The sequence below is a fragment of the Arabidopsis lyrata genome, assembly GCF_000004255.2.
Source record: "Arabidopsis lyrata subsp. lyrata unplaced genomic scaffold ARALYscaffold_2, whole genome shotgun sequence".
NCBI lineage: Eukaryota > Viridiplantae > Streptophyta > Magnoliopsida > Brassicales > Brassicaceae > Arabidopsis > Arabidopsis lyrata.
In genome coordinates, this window is record NW_003302554.1 from 16,079,627 (window position 1) to 16,096,350 (window position 16,724).

Here is a 16,724-nt window from a genome sequence, read left to right on the forward strand (position 1 = left end):
AAAATACCCGGAACCGAATACCCGAACCGAAAAACCCAAAAAATACCCGAACCGAACCCGAACCCGATTTTTAAAAATACTTGAATGGGTCCTAACCTCCTACCCGAAAAAAACCCGAACCGAATCCAATACTTGAATGTACCCGAATGTACCCGAATACAAATATACACCTAAAAAATATTAGTTATATTTATATTTATAATACCCAAAATACCTAAAATTACAATCATAAATCCGAATATATTAGGTATTTTTGAGTAAGTCGGATACATTTGGGTATATTTGGTTAAAAAGTAACTAATGATGTAGTTTTCTTTTGGGTAATTTTAGTATTTTTAGATATTTTTGGTTATATTTGGGTAAAGAGTAACCAATGTATTTTCGAGAAATTGGGTATTTCGGTTAGATTTGGGTATATATGAGTTAAAAACCCGAATCCGACCCGAACCCAAAAATATTTTGGGTATTTTTGGTTATTTTCGGGTATTTTGCTTTTTTTTTTTATTAAAATACCCGAACCGACCCGAACCCGAACCGAATTTTTAGAATACCCGAATGGGTCTTGACCCCTACCCGAATAGATCCGATACCCGAAAAAAAAGAACCGAACCCGAACGGGTACCCGAATGTCCAGGCCTAGCCAAAACCATGGCTCTTGCCTCTTATAACGCCCTCATATTTAATTGGTTAGTCAAACTATTTTGGGATGTCAAAACTTAGTTTTGTACATGGTGAATATTACTTGTTGATGTCAACCCATGCCTGAATATTCAAGTAATTGTTTTGGTACTTGCAGAGCCGTGCCTATTAAGGAAATAAAGAAACACTCGCCTACGTTGCAGAATTTTATAAAAAATCTAAGAGGCTTTATTTGTTAATTGTGTTTATCATATAACTATATAAGTACTATTGAAGCAATAACTTTAGGGAGATTAATACAAATAATAAAGGAAAATAGTATAATGTGCAATATATACAAGGAATCTTAAATTTCCACACTTAAGCAATAACTTAAAGTCTTATTTTCTCAGTTTTTTTTTAATCTCATTAAATATTTTTTTCTCATTTATTTACCAGCTTCATTTATGGTAATCATCTTTATCCAACTTTATCTTTAGTATATTAGATTTTTATTAACTACCAAAATTATGTTTTGTTTTGTTAACAACATACATTATACCGTTTGTATAACAATGACACAAATAACAACTTTATCTTTAGTATATTAGATTTTTATTAACTACCAAAATTATGTTTTGTTTTGTTACTAGACTACACGTTATAATTAACCTAATTTCTATTTTTGTTTTGTTTTATAATTATTTTGTTCATAAGTTATTTTATAAGTTTTGCTTAAAATTTTGTAAATTTATTATTAAATTTTAAACAGTAAAATATACTTTTGTTATGTGTATAATATTTTATTTAAATATGAAACTATATTTTTTCGCCTATGGCATTAAAATTCCTTGGCACGACTCTAGGTACTTGTGTTTTGTGTACCGTCTAATAACATGAACTATTACCTATTTTATGTACACATACGCATCGATGGTCGAGTACATATATACTATATATTTATTCACATACGCGTGTGAAGAGTGACAAAAATGCATAGGTTGTGGATTAATTTCCGCTAGATGCATTTTTTTGTCGTTGTAAAAGCCACATGAAAGTTGTAGAACTCGGAGATTATTATGAAGTAATGAACTCTTAAGATCTTCCGGTTTTTAAAGAAACATACTAGCTAAGCAACAAGATAATAAACATATCTAAAATCACCATTTCGGAAGAAGAAAATTTGTCATTGGTTTTGCTATTTTTAAAAAATGGCTCATGCAACAATCTTGTTGCGGTCAAGTTGTTTTGTTATGCTAATTTTTTTATCTACAAGAACAATTATATATATGTATGGAACAAAAAAAATCAATCATTCAATGTGCTAACAAAATTAGTTTAAAAAAATCGTATTTTAACTTGTTCTTATCATGCAATTTATGTTCCCGTGTCTCTTTATTTGTATCTTGTTAATTAAGCTTTTGTACAACAACAACAACAAAAAAAAAAAAACGAAATTTGAAATTCATATAATAAAATAATATATGATGAGAGGTTTGACTTTATTATGAACTTCAAATTTAATGAGGCCTCTTCCTTGAACGCAAAGGAAGTTTCTTCGTTGGAAAACGCTGTCTCCAATTCACATCTCTCTCTCTCTTTCTATCTCTCTCTCTACATACTGCATACATACGTATACGTATATTGTATATATATTAACACTATATCTCATCTATGTCTTCGATGGTTCTATGATCTTTAATTTCCATGGCGACGACTAGAGTCTCACATGTCTTAGGTTTTTTTCTATGGATCTCTCTTCTCATCTTCGTCTCTAAAGGGTTGTTTGGCAATTTCAGCTCCAAATCCATAAACTATTTCCCTTCTCCAGTTATTACCTTGCCGCCCTTTTCCTACCGGCCGGGAAGGAGAGTTTTGGCGGTGAAAACGTTTGACTTCACACCGTTCTTGAAAGATAGTGGCCGGAGTAATCATTGGAAAGATTTGCCGCCGGGAGGATCCGAGATCGATCCGAGATATGGCGTTGAGAAACGGCTCGTCCCATCTGGTCCAAACCCCTTGCACCACTGAATTGTCTTCTTAATTTTTGCTTTAAATTTTCTTTATATTTTCATAGATATAGTAAAACACGTATATGACTAATAATACTAGAAGATTAATTATTCATCAGATGAAAGCTAATATTCTTTCTTGGTACGTATATGTCTTGGATTTTTTTTTTATTCTTCTTTGTCATGTGAAGTTTTTATTTTTCACTTTTGGTGTAATGATGTAATTTACTCATCTTTTTATTATTTTTCATTTGATGTACATTATAGTCTGTAATAATAATAAAACATCATGTACGTAAGAAAAAGAAAAGAAAAGAAAAGATCATGTACACATTTGTTTAAATGCCAAAAAGAAGTTAGTGTTGTTTGTTCAGTTAATTGAGAGAAATTGGCTTCGTAGGGAGAATCTGGAGATCGATATTACCCAGTCACGTGAAGCGTTGACTTAATTGGTTTGCTTTTCAATATTTTGTGCAAACTTATTCTGAAGTCTCTCAAGGAAGTAGACAACGAGGAAATTAGCTCATGTGCTTCTCATTTCGGAAAATATAACTACAATTTATTTACGTAGCATGACCTCACTCATTGAAGATAAAGACATTTAACAATCCCGTAGCTGGTTTACTTCGAACCATGCGGTTTTATCGCCGGTTTTCGTGTTATTTGGTTTATCCTTAACCACAAACAAATGTTGCAACTCCGTCACGGCTAACTACTAGTCAGATTTATCTAGTTTGCCGGCGATTTCTTGTTGTTATCTACAAACTACGAGAGAGGCCGAGAGAAATCTTTGGCTAGAAATTTGTTGATAATTGAAGCTCTTTTGTTCGACTCCGTCGCTTATTTATTAATCTGGGTTTGTGTGTTTTGAAGAGTCTATTCGATGAATTTATGCTGAATTTTCGTTCTTCTCTGTTTACGATTTTTCTGGGTTTATTCAGCTCTGAATCAATCCATAATCTATCGTGATTTAGGGCTTAATACTTGATGAGAATCTACTGAATTAGTCCTAGTAAATATGGCGAGAAAAGCTAACAACAGTCTGTTCCTTGAAGAATGGTTAAGGACTGTGAGTGGAAGTAGTGTCTCTGGTGATTTAGTGCAGCAAAATTCTGCTCCATCTGCTAGGTCGATTATTCAAGCATGGTCTGAGATTCGTGAATCTCTCCAAAACCATAACTTTGATACACGTTATCTTCAAGCTTTGAGAGCTTTGGTTAGCTCTGACTCCACTATCCATGTCGCAGATCCCCAAGCAAAGCTACTTATATCCATATTAGCTTTACGAGAAGATGTATCTCTTCCGTCTGACTCTTACACACTTGTTCTCAGACTACTCTATGTGTGGATTAGGAAAGCATTTCGACCGTCTCAAGCTCTTGTTGGTTCAGCGGTTCAGGCCATTCGTGGTGTTGTTGATGACAGGCGTAATCTCCAGCCAACTTTAGTAGCGCAGAGCGTTCTGGTTTCTGGTGCCTTTGCGTGTGTTCCTTCTCTGTCTGGAGACTTGAAACTCTTATGCTTGGAATTGTTATGCAGGCTTTTGGAAGAAGAGTACTCATTGGTGGGATCTCAAGAAGAACTTGTTCCTGTACTGCTTGCAGGAATTGGGTATGCTTTATCTTCTTCGCTGGATGTTCATTACCTTAGACTATTGGATTTATTGTTTGGCATTTGGTTAAAAGACGAGGGTCCTCGTGGCAGTGTCACTCATGGTCTGATGGTTCTTCATTTGATCGAGTGGGTTATGTCAGGTTATATGAGGTCTAATTATATCAACAAGATGTCTCTTTTTGCTAACGAGGTTCTCGAGACTTCTAAGGAAAAGTATACTGTTTTCGCTGTCTTCATGGCAGCAGCTGGGGTACTGAGAGCTTCCACGGCAGGATTCAGTAATGGCGCACAGAGTTTTGAGATTTCTAAACTAAGAAATTCAGCTGAAAAGCGAATAGAATTTGTAGCTCAACTTTTAGTGTCTAATGGTATTGTTACACTTCCAACCATTCAGAGAGAAGGTCCTCTGTTGAAGTGCTTTGCTATAGCATTGGCTCGATGTGGGTCTGTTTCTTCCTCTGCTCCTCTGCTTTTGTGTCTCACTTCTGCATTGTTAACTCAGGTATTTCCTTTAGGCCAGATATATGAATCATTTTGCAAAGCTTTTGGCAAAGAGCCTATTGGACCAAGACTCATTTGGGTCAGGAAGCATCTCTCTAATGTTCTTTTCAAGGAATCAGGGGCCATAACTGGGGCTTTCTGCAATCAATATATATCAGCAAGTGAAGAGAACAAGTATATTGTGGAGAATATGACTTGGGATTTCTGTCAAAATCTCTACTTACAGCACCGTCAAATTGCTCTGTTGCTTCGTGGTATAGAAGATACATTGCTTGGAGACATAGAAAAAATTGCAGAATCATCTTTCCTTATGGTTGTCGTCTTTGCGCTAGCTGTTACGAAACAATGGCTAAAACCAATAGTGTCTAAAGAAAGAAAAATGGAGACATCAGTTAAGATATTAGTTTCGTTCTCCTGTGTAGAGTATTTCAGACATATTCGTTTACCTGAATACATGGAGACAATTAGAGAGGTGATTTCATGTGTCCAGGAGAATGATGCTCCTTGTGTTTCATTTGTAGAGTCCATTCCTTCCTATAATAGCTTGACGACTCCGAGAGGTTTGAGAAATCAGTTGTTTCTGCAATTTCAATATCACAATTTTCTGTTGGCTGTTACATTAATAAGATTTGGAATCTCTTTTTTTTCTTTTCTTGTTCTGCAGACTTGTTTACGCAAAGGATTAAATATGAATGGTCAAGAGATGATGTACAGACATCTCGAATACTGTTTTATCTTCGAGTAATCCCAACTTGCATTGGACGGTTATCTGCTTCTGACTTCAGGGGAGTGGTTGCATCAACCATGTTTTTGTATCCTAGAGAAAAGATCGAGAAGTCTTTCACTCTGTTTTACTTAACTACGAGTACTATCTTTCCTATTCCTTAACAATTATGTGGCTAGATATATTGGACATCCTAACAGAAAAGTGGCGCGAGCATCTCATACATTGTTGGTAGCATTTCTCTCATCAGCAAAAGATTTAGAGGAGGGCGAACGAAATCAACTCAAAGAACACCTTGTTTTCTATTACATGCAACGATCTTTGGAGGTACCTAAGCAAAAAAAGAAGAATGGATGTAACGTATTTCTGTTTAATTATTATTACTAATGTGTATATGATTGGTTGAAATAACTGCAGGTTTACCCTGAGATCACACCTTTTGAAGGTTTAGCTTCCGGCGTTGCAACCTTGGTCCGGCATCTACCTGCAGGAAGTCCTGCTATATTTTATTCTGTTCACAGCCTTGTTGAGAAGGCTTCTACATTTAGCACCAATTCTTTGCAAGGAAGAAAGTCTGATCCTGGTAGTCAAATTCTTGAGTTGCTTTTGCGACTTGTCTCTCTGGTTGATATACAAGTAAATTTCTTTTTCCTCATACTCATCTACTTGAGCTACTAGAAGATGGTTACTTTGCTCATACGTTAATGTTCTCTCTGTCTTCGTATACATTTTTTGTTTTGGTTCAGGTGTTGCCATATCTTATGAAGTCATTGGCGCAACTAATTATAAAGTTACCAAAAGAAAGACAGAACATGGTGCTTGGTGAGTTGTATGGTCAAGTGGCTGAGTCAGACGATGTGATTCGCAAGCCATCTTTGGTATCTTGGCTACAGTCACTGAACTACTTATGTTCTAATAACCGGACTGAAGTCTCAGCTTTTGGCTCAACGATAGACACTTCGAACCAGTTGGGTGCTCGACTCTAGGGATCTCCTCATAATTTGCAAACATGTGAAATATAATTAAAGTTTGTATGACGTATATCATGGAATTACGTAGTAAGACGTTATTTCAATGAAGTTTGTATGACGTACGGTTTCACTTGATTTGGGGACAAAGAAGAACCGGATTGAAACTTAAACCGATACAAACGAACCTAGACTTTGGTTGTCCTAACAAAACCTGCGAAAGGAGAACTAAACTCAAAGATTCAAGAGTCATTCAAGGCAGACTATGATCAAGTTGTTGAAGATGCCAAAGAACTTGCTTCTTCTACTGTGTATTAGGATAATGATACAAATTACTCTTACTGCCTCATGTTTCATTGTAGACTCCATTTTCTTCAACCAGAAAAATAGTATTAAGATTTTCCAACTGGTAATGTAAAACGAATCAGTCTTTTATTCTTGGTACATGTTACATTGTCAAGACTGAATTTGTCCAGTGCGTATCCCAAACCATGTTATTTACATCATTGCCACTATCACGAAGCCTGGTTTTTCACAGTTACAGCAACTATTTCAGACGACTGTAGGCAAAAATGCCCACACAGCCAATGCCCAAACCAAGAAGAATAGGTACAGTAGAGGATTCGAGGTTTTGTGTTTTACTGTTTGTTCTGTTGCTGTCGAGTCTCTCTATGCGAGACCTTTCTCCAACATACTCCCGAAGAAGATTGCTCAGTGTGTCCATTTGAAGCATTATCTGACGCTGTCCACGAGCAATGAGTATGACCTGTTCAGATGATAAAAAAACATTATAAAGTCACGAAGAGAAATGAATTATTTTCCAAATCGTGAGCTTAGATTTCTCTATCTTATGTTCATGGATAGACCCATCCTCTGTTTCTATCGAGTCTAAAGCTCTCTTTGATGCATCTGATGCTCTGTTGTTGTCTATTGGAGTGAAGCAATCAAAAATGAAACTGAGCATATGTGATTCTGATTTTGGAGAGTTGGTTAACATACCTCTTCCATCAGAGGAGATTCCCTTACGAGCTGAGATGCGGATGAGGAGAGCGATAAGACGGACCCATTACCGTTTTCGATTGGCAATGCCAAGTTATGTTGACTACCTGAAGCAGCTATCCTGTTCGGGATTTTGGAATTCAACTCTTCAATGCGAGATGTGAATTCATCCATCCTCTCGTTCAGTGTTGATATTTGGTCTGAAAGCTGAGTGATAAAACCCTATAGAACACCATATGTTTGATTGAACTGTAAGCCAAAGTATCACTTTGCAACAACAGAACTATAGATTTTGAAAGATCTCGGGGGGAAAAACAGAGAGACCACTTTACCTGATTTGGAAGAGTGGCCGGTGAAGCAGGGGCTCTGGCATCTAACATTCTATTGTTAACAGCAAGTCTTGTCAAGTTAGGCAAGGCTTTGTGTCTTGGGTTTGTGTAAGACTTTGATACACCGCTGTTAAAACGTGCAATCATTACACACAAGTCAGGTGATTCCGTGGCTTAACATATGTTGTCTCTATTCTTAGACTCTGTCTTTTTCTCAGATTTAGCAAATAATGGAGAAGGGACTAGACTAGAGGATACCCGTGAAGATATTTCATTCTACTATCAACAGAAGCTCTTGAGAGGGCTTCTTTAGGGCTAGAAACTGTATCATCATCTAAGCTAAGCTTTGTTTTCAAGTCATCTGGCAAAGCCTGAAACATGACCAGGGAGACCAAACATATCAAATTACCATCATGACAAAATTAACTGGATCTGTGTGTAATAAAAACAGCTCATACCAAAACATCATTCACAAGCCTCTCCAGCTGTATCTGTTCAATATATGTATGTGGAACATATGAACCTTCCAGTCCAAGTTGGTCTGCCACATTTTTGACGAAGGTACGGTCTTTACCTTGTACCTTCATAAAAGAGTTGGAAAAACTTGATCATTAATGTCAAAATACCACCCTTAAGACAGCATAAACGCTTAGAGAGAGAGAGAGCAAGAGAAGCAGATATTACCTGAACATATGTCCGATTCAGTTGTTCCAACCAATCAGTCTTCACAATTACCTTGTCACCATCAAAGATATGACTCTTTCTTTTTAAGATTGATGCAATGGTATAACCCAGTGCCATTAATCCTCCGAGAAGACGAACACTAACTTCAAAAGTTATTCTGGGTGATATAATAAATGGACGATCTGTAACCCACTCCTGAAAGCAATACACAGAGCGGTAATCATTCATCAAATCAACAACCCATTCATTCAGCTTTGATATGAGATCAAAAAGTATCTGCCCATCTGTCCTTAAAAATGTGTTTCACACAGAAGAAAAAAAGTCTGAAACAGGTATGGGCCAAACCTCAAACATGAGATTGTATTTTCCATCCCGGTTCCTCATTCTGAGGTAGGATTGGCATGCTTCAGGATCCTCGCCTGGTGGTAGCAGATAGATGTCATAAGTTTCCTCTGTACGTTCCTTGAAATCTTCAGACAGAGCTGCCTTCACTTGTTCTGGTGTTACAGCCTTTGTTGACTGCAACAAAATAACAAAACTCACTCCAACCGGGAAACTATTGCTGCTGTAATACAGCTAGTTGTAGATCATATTAAACGCCATCATAATACACGTTTGAACTAAATAAATGCTGTAACCTTTAAAATATATGTTGGGTTCTGAAAGCCACTGAAGGGGTTAAACTTATTGAGGATCTTAATTTGAGCTGTCTTCAGATCAGGTTCAATAAACGCCTTGTACATAGGATAAACCTGGTTGGAGAAAAACACAAAGGCGAAATTTATTGTCCAAAGACGCAAAACAAACAGTAAGAGTCATCATTTCATGTTTCATCCATGTTTGAAGCGAATCCAAACATTAAGGATGGGAGCAAGAGAAATTAATCAGGACACAAAAGTAAAAGATCAGCGTAAATACCGTCTCAGATATTTGATGAATAATTTCTTCAGGTTCCTGGCCAGCACGTTGAATGTCCCGCAAAACACGCTTGACAAGATCAAAATGCACTCCACCAGTGACAGAGACACGAAGATCGAGCAAAGGCCGTAGTTTCTCACTCAAAGCGTATATGCCTTCAAGAATAACAATGCGAGAGCTAGGCACCTCAAGCGTTCTATACAAAGCATGAAGAAACTGCTGAGTCATTGCAGATGTGTAGCTCTTATCAACTAACATTTGTTCTGAATACTACGAACTAATGTGCCGAAAACAAATTTTTCCCTAAAAGATGTAAACGAGGAGCATTTATAATAAGGGCGGCTGAACACCATGAAATTAATGTAATCACTTTGCTTGTCAGGCATCATTAAATCAAGTGGTTCCCAGGAATTCAAGTATACTGCCGTCTGTCTACGAGTTTGCACCAACGGGAAAATATATACCTGTAACCAATTCGAGAACTCGACTTAAAGTCATATATTGGAACCTGAACAGGTTTTCCATCCCTTAGGCCATGTATATTGTCAAGAAGTGTATCATAGTCAGTCAACCGTGGATCTGCAACAAAATGTAAAAAAAATCGCAAACATTTTTCAGACACATGCTCTTTATATCAGATTATATACATAAGAAAGGAATGACTGAATCAACCCATAACAAGAAGGATATAACATAGAGGTGCATACCATCAAAGTTTCCATCGATCACACGAGTACCATCATTATAGTTGTCCATGTTAATGATAGCAATACTAGGCATAAAATTGAGGATCTTCTCAGTGAAAATGGTTTTGCCAGCTCCAGAAGGACCAGCTAACCCAACCAAAATGAGCCCATCGTTCTTCTGAGCCAATAATTGACAAGCACGAATAACAGCGTAGAAACCTTTTTCAAAAGACAATGGATCCTCAATTGGAACTATTTCATATCTTCCAGAGTCCTTTCTTTTAATAAGCTGAACCTGATCCCGCAACAGGCCATGCCGCCGGCGAGGCGACAGAGCAACAGAACTATCGAGCACCATTGCCCCAAAGTTTCAAATGAAGAAGAAAATCTGGAAGCTACAAACTGCACAGACAAAGACAAGAATTTGCGGTTATCAATTCGATACGAGTAAGAAAAAAATGATTTTTTTTATCAACTACAGATGCTTACGACTATATATGTCTAATCGGATCAAACTATGAGCAGAAATTTGATTCAATTTAACAAGATCGATCAATATTCATCAGATTCTGTGGAAGAAATTGACATGCGTGATGAAAAAAAAAAACACACTCCAAATGCAAGATTTGAGCTTGAATATTACTGCAACACGACTTCTAGAACACTTAGCGACGCGAACAAGACGAGTAAATCAAACAAAGACTCAACAGCTAATATCTAGAATCTGATCGTAAACAAATTAGAGACGTCAAAGAGAGAATCTTTAAACAAACTTCACCTAACGGAAGAAGAGTCAAATCGGGGAAAAACGTCGCCAGAGATTATTCCATATTTTCTGGAACCCAGAAGCGATAGTGAAGAATAAGTTGGAGATATTTTCGTAGCAGTCAAGTAGCTCGAGTAAGAAGATGATGGAAGAGGAAGACGGAAGCTTATCAGAAATCACTAGAGAGATCAAACATTAAACCAATCATACCAGATTCATTTAAAAATTGAATTTTCTTTGGTTATTGATTGATTCACCTGGTTCATCAATCTTTGGACCAAACCGAACATTTATGATATTAATTAAAACAAATTATACTTTGGCTCTGATTCAAATGAACCGAACTAAACCGAAATTAGATTAGTGAACCATTGCGAGCCGTTAGTCCACGTAACGACTTTGACCGTCACACGTCACTCACGGTGAAGCAGTGACGACGTGGAAGAAACTATACCTTCTCTCTTTCTTTTTCTCCCTCTGGAAATTTCGCAGGTGAGAGAGAGAGAGAAACAATGGCGAAGCTACTTCTTCTTCACGCGCCTCATGTAATACCTAGGTTTAGCAGCAGTAGTAGGTCACTGGTCTCAGCAGCGGCTTTATACAGAAGACCTCTCCTCGTGAATCCCCAATTTTCCCATATCGGACCTCGTCTTCGTTCTCCGTACAATCGGAGATTCTCGGCTCGTGCCTTCGACGATTCACCTGCTTCCTCGACGGAGATGGAGAAAGAGAAGCAGGAACAGCTGCTGGATGGAGTTTCTGGGAAAAAAGATGAGGACTATCCGACCGGAGAAATGGAGTATGAGAATAGGAACGCGTGGGAGATTTTTGTTGTGAAGTTGCGGATGTTATTTGCTTATCCATGGCAGCGTGTTCGTAAGGGAAGCGTCTTGACCATGACATTGCGCGGCCAGGTTTCGTTCGTAGACGCTGATATTAGTAGTAGGACTGTAAATTTCTGATTCCGGTAGCATTTATAGTGAACTTGGTTGACCTGGAAGGCTACTTTTGTTGTGATCTCCTTTGGGAGTAGAACTCCTTATTGGGATTCTTGTTATATCGCTATACTCTATGTATGATCTACAGTTAGATTGAGATTGAATTTTGTTTTCTTTATGTTCAGATCTCTGATCAGCTAAAGAGCCGTTTCAATTCTGGGCTTTCTCTGCCTCAACTCTCAGAAAATTTTGTGAAAGCGGCATATGATCCTCGTATTGCTGGAGTCTACCTTCACATTGATCCTTTGAGTTGTGGGTGGGGAAAGGTTGAAGAACTTCGAAGGCATATATTGGATTTTAAGAAATCAGGTAACTACACTATCTATTGAACATCAGAGTTTATTTCACTCGCTCTCTAGCTTATACATGCTTTCTCTGAGCTAATCAAACACATCTTTGTTAGGTAAATTCATTGTTGGATATATCAGCATTTGTGGACTAAAGGAATTTTATCTTGGATGTGCATGCAACGAGCTCTATGCCCCACCTAGTGCCTATTCCTTTCTGTATGGTTTGACTGTTCAAGCATCTTTTCTTGGAGGTAAGGGATTGTTTCTTCTTTGGCTCAATTTCTCACTTCAAAAGTTGTCATTAAATGTCCTTTCAAGGTTCTCTATCATACAAGAAACCGTATGCACTCATACTGTGTGCGGACCATCCTTCATTTGTTAAGAAAGCTGTTGTTGAACCGCTACTCGGCCTCTTTTGGTTTTTAATGTGATTGTATCTCAACTCCCTGTTCTCGTTAATTCGTTATTAAAGGTCCTAAAGCGGATTCCAGTATATACAAAGCTGTAACTGGCACATTTATCGTGAACTAGTTATTTTTCAAAAATGTAGGTGTCTTCGAGAAAGTGGGGATTGAACCTCAAGTACAAAGGATTGGAAAATACAAAAGTGCTGGAGATCAGCTTTCCCGAAAAAATATATCTGAGGAAAATTATGAGATGCTGAGTGTGCTTCTTGATAACATATATGCAAATTGGCTGGATGGTGTTTCTGACTCAACAGGTGCTAGATTTGTTCACAATGTTGTTATGGTTATAACATTTTAGTTCTCCTGAATGGCTTCTGCTTAGAACTATGCAGGAAAAAAGCGAGAAGATGTTGAAAATTTCATCAATCAAGGAGTTTACGAAATCGAAAAGCTAAAGGAAGAGGGGCTGATAAAGGATATTCGATATGATGATGAGGTAATACCATTTCTATTCTCTTATTGGAGATGGGCTTCAGTATCTTCTACGTAATCCCAGAAGCCAGAAGTGATGATCCTTGTTATTCAGTCCTTTATCATGAACTTTTTTCCTTTTGGATCTTTTGGTATACGCTCAAAATATTGGCATGGATTAGTTACTTATAAAGATTCCCTTAAAAATCTACACAAAAGGGAATTAGATTCCGGCTCCATACTCCTGCTGATCTATATCATTTACTTTGACTGCAGGTTATAGCGATGCTGAAAGAGAGGCTTGGAGTCGAAAAAGACAAAAAGCTTCCTACTGTTGATTACAAGTAAATTCTTACTATATGGAATTGTCAAATTGATGCTTACTGAATCTAGAGCTATTATCTGTGCAGTACTCTTGGCTTAAGCCGTATACTATTAGGTAATGTATACATAATGATTCTTAGGTGGTTCCTGCATTATTGGGTAATCTTGATTTAGAATTGGTGTGATTTGGAAAAATGTAAACCCTGTGGCCGTACAGACTCGAGATCGTAATTCAACAAAGTGCAGAATAGATGTCTTCTTCTTTGTTTCTCATTGTGGGAGGAATAGATGTTTTGCGATTTTTTATGTAAATGGTGCTATGCATACTTAATAGACTTTAAGTATTTTGTTTCTTATTTACTTGTATATAAACTTTCCAGGAAAGATTTTGAATATTGTTTTATGGTTCGCTTTTAGCTTCATGCAGTTTTACAGGCTAGACTAGTAACATCAAGATATTCTCGATTGAAATACTTTATGCAGGAAATACTCAGGTGTTAAGAAGTGGACTCTTGGTCTAAGTGGCGGTCGAGACCAAATAGCTATTATTAGAGCAGGGGGAAGCATTTCTCGGGTTAAGGGTCCGCTAAGCACTCCTGGTTCAGCTATCATAGCAGAACAACTAATTGAGAAGATCCGCAGTGTTAGAGGTACGTCTGTTTTGTACGTTTTCATCTACAAGTGTGCTGTTGTGTTCTTCAACAGCAGCTCAGAACTTTATTTCCTCTGTCTTTTTGAAGAGTCTAAAAAATTTAAGGCTGCCATCATCCGAATTGACAGTCCAGGAGGCGATGCTCTCGCTTCTGATTTGTAAGTAGTTATATTGATGGTCAGTGTTGTATGATTATACCGACAATATGCTCGTATGATTTAACATTTCATGGATAGTTTGGTTTCACCTTATAACATGATGGACGCAGACCCATTTTTAATATTATTTTCGTCAAGGGAGGTTAGATGTTGAAGCACTATCGTTTAAATCAAGAGAATGGATTAAGAACGCTATATTGAGCATCTAGTAACTTGCAAATTAATATCTATCAAACCTAGAGGTCATGTGTGGATTTGAATTTAAATAGCTTTGGATATATCTTTCTAGGATTTATTAGAAAACTTCATAATTCGTAATGGTACACAGAATGTGGAGGGAGATCAAACTACTGGCTGAAACAAAACCTGTCATCGCGTCAATGTCAGATGTGGCAGCAAGTGGAGGCTACTACATGGCAATGGCTGCAAACACCATTGTTGCTGAAAATTTGACATTAACTGGCTCAATTGGAGTTGTCACAGGTGATCTTTCTTTTTCTACTTGCCAAAGAGAAATCTGTGTGCTCTGAATCTTTGTACAAACGATCTCTTTCACCCACCCTCGCCATGCTTGATTGCTTTTGTTTATTCTTGTTGTTGCAGCAAGATTTACCTTGGCCAAACTATATGAAAAGATAGGCTTCAACAAGGAAACTATATCTAGAGGAAAATATGCTGAGCTTCTGGGGGCTGAGGAAAGACCTTTTAAGTGAGTGACCTCACTCTGTTTATTTCGACGATTTTCCCTAGTTAGGCTCTAACTGTCTAAGACTTCATTTTGGTTTTTTACTTTTTGTCAATTTCGATCCTCGAAACTGCTCTTTGAGAATCTGTATGTTCCTTTCATTCACAATAAAAACAAAATTATGTTAACAGGCCAGAGGAAGCCGAACTGTTTGAGAAGTCTGCACAGCATGCATACCAGCTTTTCCGAGATAAAGCAGCCTTATCAAGATCGATGCCTGTATTTGGTCCAATCTAGTATTTCTCTCTTGTATTCTTATGCTTTTTCAAGACTAAATATTTCTTCTTACCATGTTCCTAGGTCGACAAGATGGAAGAAGTTGCACAAGGCAGAGTCTGGACCGGTAGGGATGCTCATTCTCGTGGTCTAGTAGATGCTCTCGGCGGGCTGTCCCGAGCTATAGCCATCGCTAAGCAGAAAGCTAATATTCCTCTTAATAAGAAGGTTTGCCTCTAAAACTCTCTATTGCTTCAGTGAATTCATCTTTGTAACAAATCCTTAAAAGTAGATGATATTATACTTTGCTTTTTCTTGTGGTAAATACAGGTAACTCTTGTTGAGCTTTCAAGACCTTCTACATCACTACCAGATATCTTGAGCGGTATAGGAAGCTCGGTGATTGGAGTTGATAGAACATTAAAAGGACTGCTCGATGAATTAACAATCACCGAGGGAGTTCAAGCTCGAATGGACGGGATCATGTTTCAGCAACTTGGCCGAGATTCTTTAGCAACTCCCATCATTGATTTGCTTAAAGATTACCTCAGCTCTCTCCGATGATTCCGACACTATTACTGAATCTCATTTGAATGAAACTAAAATGAAGCATCTTTAAAGTCAAACTTCATAAATGAAACTAAAACTGATATCAAGTTTAAACCAAAGAAATATATGAAGTTAATGTGAAACAAGTTTCAAGTCTTAATTATTTACAGTTTCAGCTAATTTACATAGGGAAAATTGGAAATAAAGGATATCTACTTAAAAATTTGTCCATATACACCTTTTTTGTGAGATTATCAGTTTGGACGATTTTACCCCTACACCCTAATCTAAATGTTTTTTTAAAAAATAATCATAAAAACATGTAGATATACAAGAGTAGAAGTGATTTGAAGTGGAATTTTTTTGATTTGGTTTAAAAAAAAGTTGATTTTTTGATAGATAAAGTTTCATCTAATTTTGGTAGAACACGTTTTCTAGAGTTCTGCGAAACTCAGAATGTGTATTCTGCATTTTTGTACATATTCTACGTATTTCAGATAAGATTTCTGTTCTGAGAATTTTAGAAATCCTAAAATCATAAATCTAAAATATTTAGAACATGCATTCTACGTTTTTCTCTATGTTCTAAATATTTTAGAATAGACGTTCTAATAATTTCTACATCTTCTGCCATCGTTAGAAATTGTAATCTGAGTTTAGAATGTATATTCTACGGTATTGCAGATTTCGATTTCTGTAATTTTTAGAATGCTCTAAATATAGAAAGTAAATCTTTAGAAAAGGAAACAAAATATTTTTTTTAGATTACGATTTAAATGAATATTTATTGTTTAGATTACGATCTAAAAGATGTAGAAGTTGTTGTCTACGTTTTTAGACTAAGATTAAAACCTAAAACGTTTTCTAAACCCTAAAAAGCTACATGGCTTAATCCTACACGTCTTAGTCCACCACTTTTGATTTTATTCTAATAATTTTCGTTTTGCTGTTTTAAGTATAACATTCACTTAAACTTATATTTTTGTTTTTTGTGTTTTGATTTATAGATTTAGTATTAGTTAAGTTCGTGGTTTAGTTTTGAACTATGGATTCAATTCTACTTATGATCATTTTTTGTTATTGAGTTCGTCTCTA

At 36.8% G+C, this 16,724-nt stretch overlaps 4 protein-coding genes across 4 annotated transcripts; 3 read left to right on the forward strand and 1 right to left on the reverse strand.

Moving 5' to 3' along the window:
* Positions 1–1,928: 1,928 nt before the first annotated feature.
* Positions 1,929–3,003, forward strand: LOC9325018 (CLAVATA3/ESR (CLE)-related protein 13). Its single transcript, XM_021035817.1, has one exon. The coding sequence runs from the start codon at positions 2,326–2,328 to the stop codon at positions 2,647–2,649; it is 324 nt and encodes a 107-aa protein (XP_020891476.1). The 5' UTR covers positions 1,929–2,325; the 3' UTR covers positions 2,650–3,003.
* Positions 3,004–3,268: 265 nt separating this feature from the next.
* On the forward strand, positions 3,269–6,610 carry LOC9323581. The gene is made up of 5 exons (XM_002887471.2): positions 3,269–5,305; positions 5,410–5,557; positions 5,649–5,796; positions 5,887–6,105; positions 6,216–6,610. Exons 1-5 carry the CDS (start codon positions 3,649–3,651, stop codon positions 6,453–6,455), a joined length of 2,412 nt encoding a protein of 803 aa, XP_002887517.1. The 5' UTR covers positions 3,269–3,648; the 3' UTR covers positions 6,456–6,610.
* A 234-nt stretch (positions 6,611–6,844) lies between these two features.
* On the reverse strand, positions 6,845–10,996 carry LOC9323582 (uridine-cytidine kinase C). Its single transcript, XM_002888909.2, has 12 exons — positions 10,832–10,996; positions 10,075–10,455; positions 9,832–9,946; positions 9,368–9,563; positions 9,088–9,201; positions 8,795–8,968; positions 8,450–8,644; positions 8,224–8,346; positions 8,024–8,136; positions 7,769–7,892; positions 7,437–7,658; positions 6,845–7,203 (listed from the first exon to the last, which is right to left on the reverse strand). The coding sequence occupies exons 2-12, from the start codon at positions 10,409–10,411 to the stop codon at positions 6,985–6,987; spliced, it is 1,932 nt and encodes a 643-aa protein (XP_002888955.1). The 5' UTR covers positions 10,412–10,455; positions 10,832–10,996; the 3' UTR covers positions 6,845–6,984.
* A 335-nt stretch (positions 10,997–11,331) lies between these two features.
* Positions 11,332–15,789, forward strand: LOC9325019 (serine protease SPPA, chloroplastic). The gene is made up of 13 exons (XM_002887472.2): positions 11,332–11,733; positions 11,943–12,126; positions 12,221–12,358; positions 12,658–12,828; positions 12,907–13,010; positions 13,262–13,329; positions 13,793–13,959; positions 14,050–14,119; positions 14,448–14,602; positions 14,723–14,828; positions 14,996–15,083; positions 15,165–15,308; positions 15,411–15,789. The coding sequence occupies exons 1-13, from the start codon at positions 11,332–11,334 to the stop codon at positions 15,642–15,644; spliced, it is 2,031 nt and encodes a 676-aa protein (XP_002887518.1). The 3' UTR covers positions 15,645–15,789.
* The last annotated feature ends 935 nt before the right edge of the window (positions 15,790–16,724 follow it).

Excerpts from the sequence above, each read along its gene's own strand:
- LOC9325018 (XM_021035817.1), top strand. The coding sequence starts at position 2,326 with ATGGCGACGACTAGAGTCTCACATGTCTTAGGTTTTTTTCTATGGATC.
- LOC9323581 (XM_002887471.2), top strand. The coding sequence starts at position 3,649 with ATGGCGAGAAAAGCTAACAACAGTCTGTTCCTTGAAGAATGGTTAAGG. Across the intron at positions 5,306-5,409 it reads TAGCTTGACGACTCCGAGAG|ACTTGTTTACGCAAAGGATT; the intron begins GTTTGAGAAATC and ends CTTGTTCTGCAG. Across the intron at positions 6,106-6,215 it reads TCTCTCTGGTTGATATACAA|GTGTTGCCATATCTTATGAA; the intron begins GTAAATTTCTTT and ends GTTTTGGTTCAG.
- LOC9323582 (XM_002888909.2), bottom strand. The coding sequence starts at position 10,411 with ATGGTGCTCGATAGTTCTGTTGCTCTGTCGCCTCGCCGGCGGCATGGC. Across the intron at positions 9,947-10,074 it reads GATCGATGGAAACTTTGATG|ATCCACGGTTGACTGACTAT; the intron begins GTATGCACCTCT and ends ATTTTGTTGCAG. Across the intron at positions 8,137-8,223 it reads GGCTTGTGAATGATGTTTTG|GCTTTGCCAGATGACTTGAA; the intron begins GTATGAGCTGTT and ends GTCATGTTTCAG.
- LOC9325019 (XM_002887472.2), top strand. The coding sequence starts at position 11,332 with ATGGCGAAGCTACTTCTTCTTCACGCGCCTCATGTAATACCTAGGTTT. Across the intron at positions 12,359-12,657 it reads TCAAGCATCTTTTCTTGGAG|GTGTCTTCGAGAAAGTGGGG; the intron begins GTAAGGGATTGT and ends TCAAAAATGTAG. Across the intron at positions 14,603-14,722 it reads CTCAATTGGAGTTGTCACAG|CAAGATTTACCTTGGCCAAA; the intron begins GTGATCTTTCTT and ends TTGTTGTTGCAG.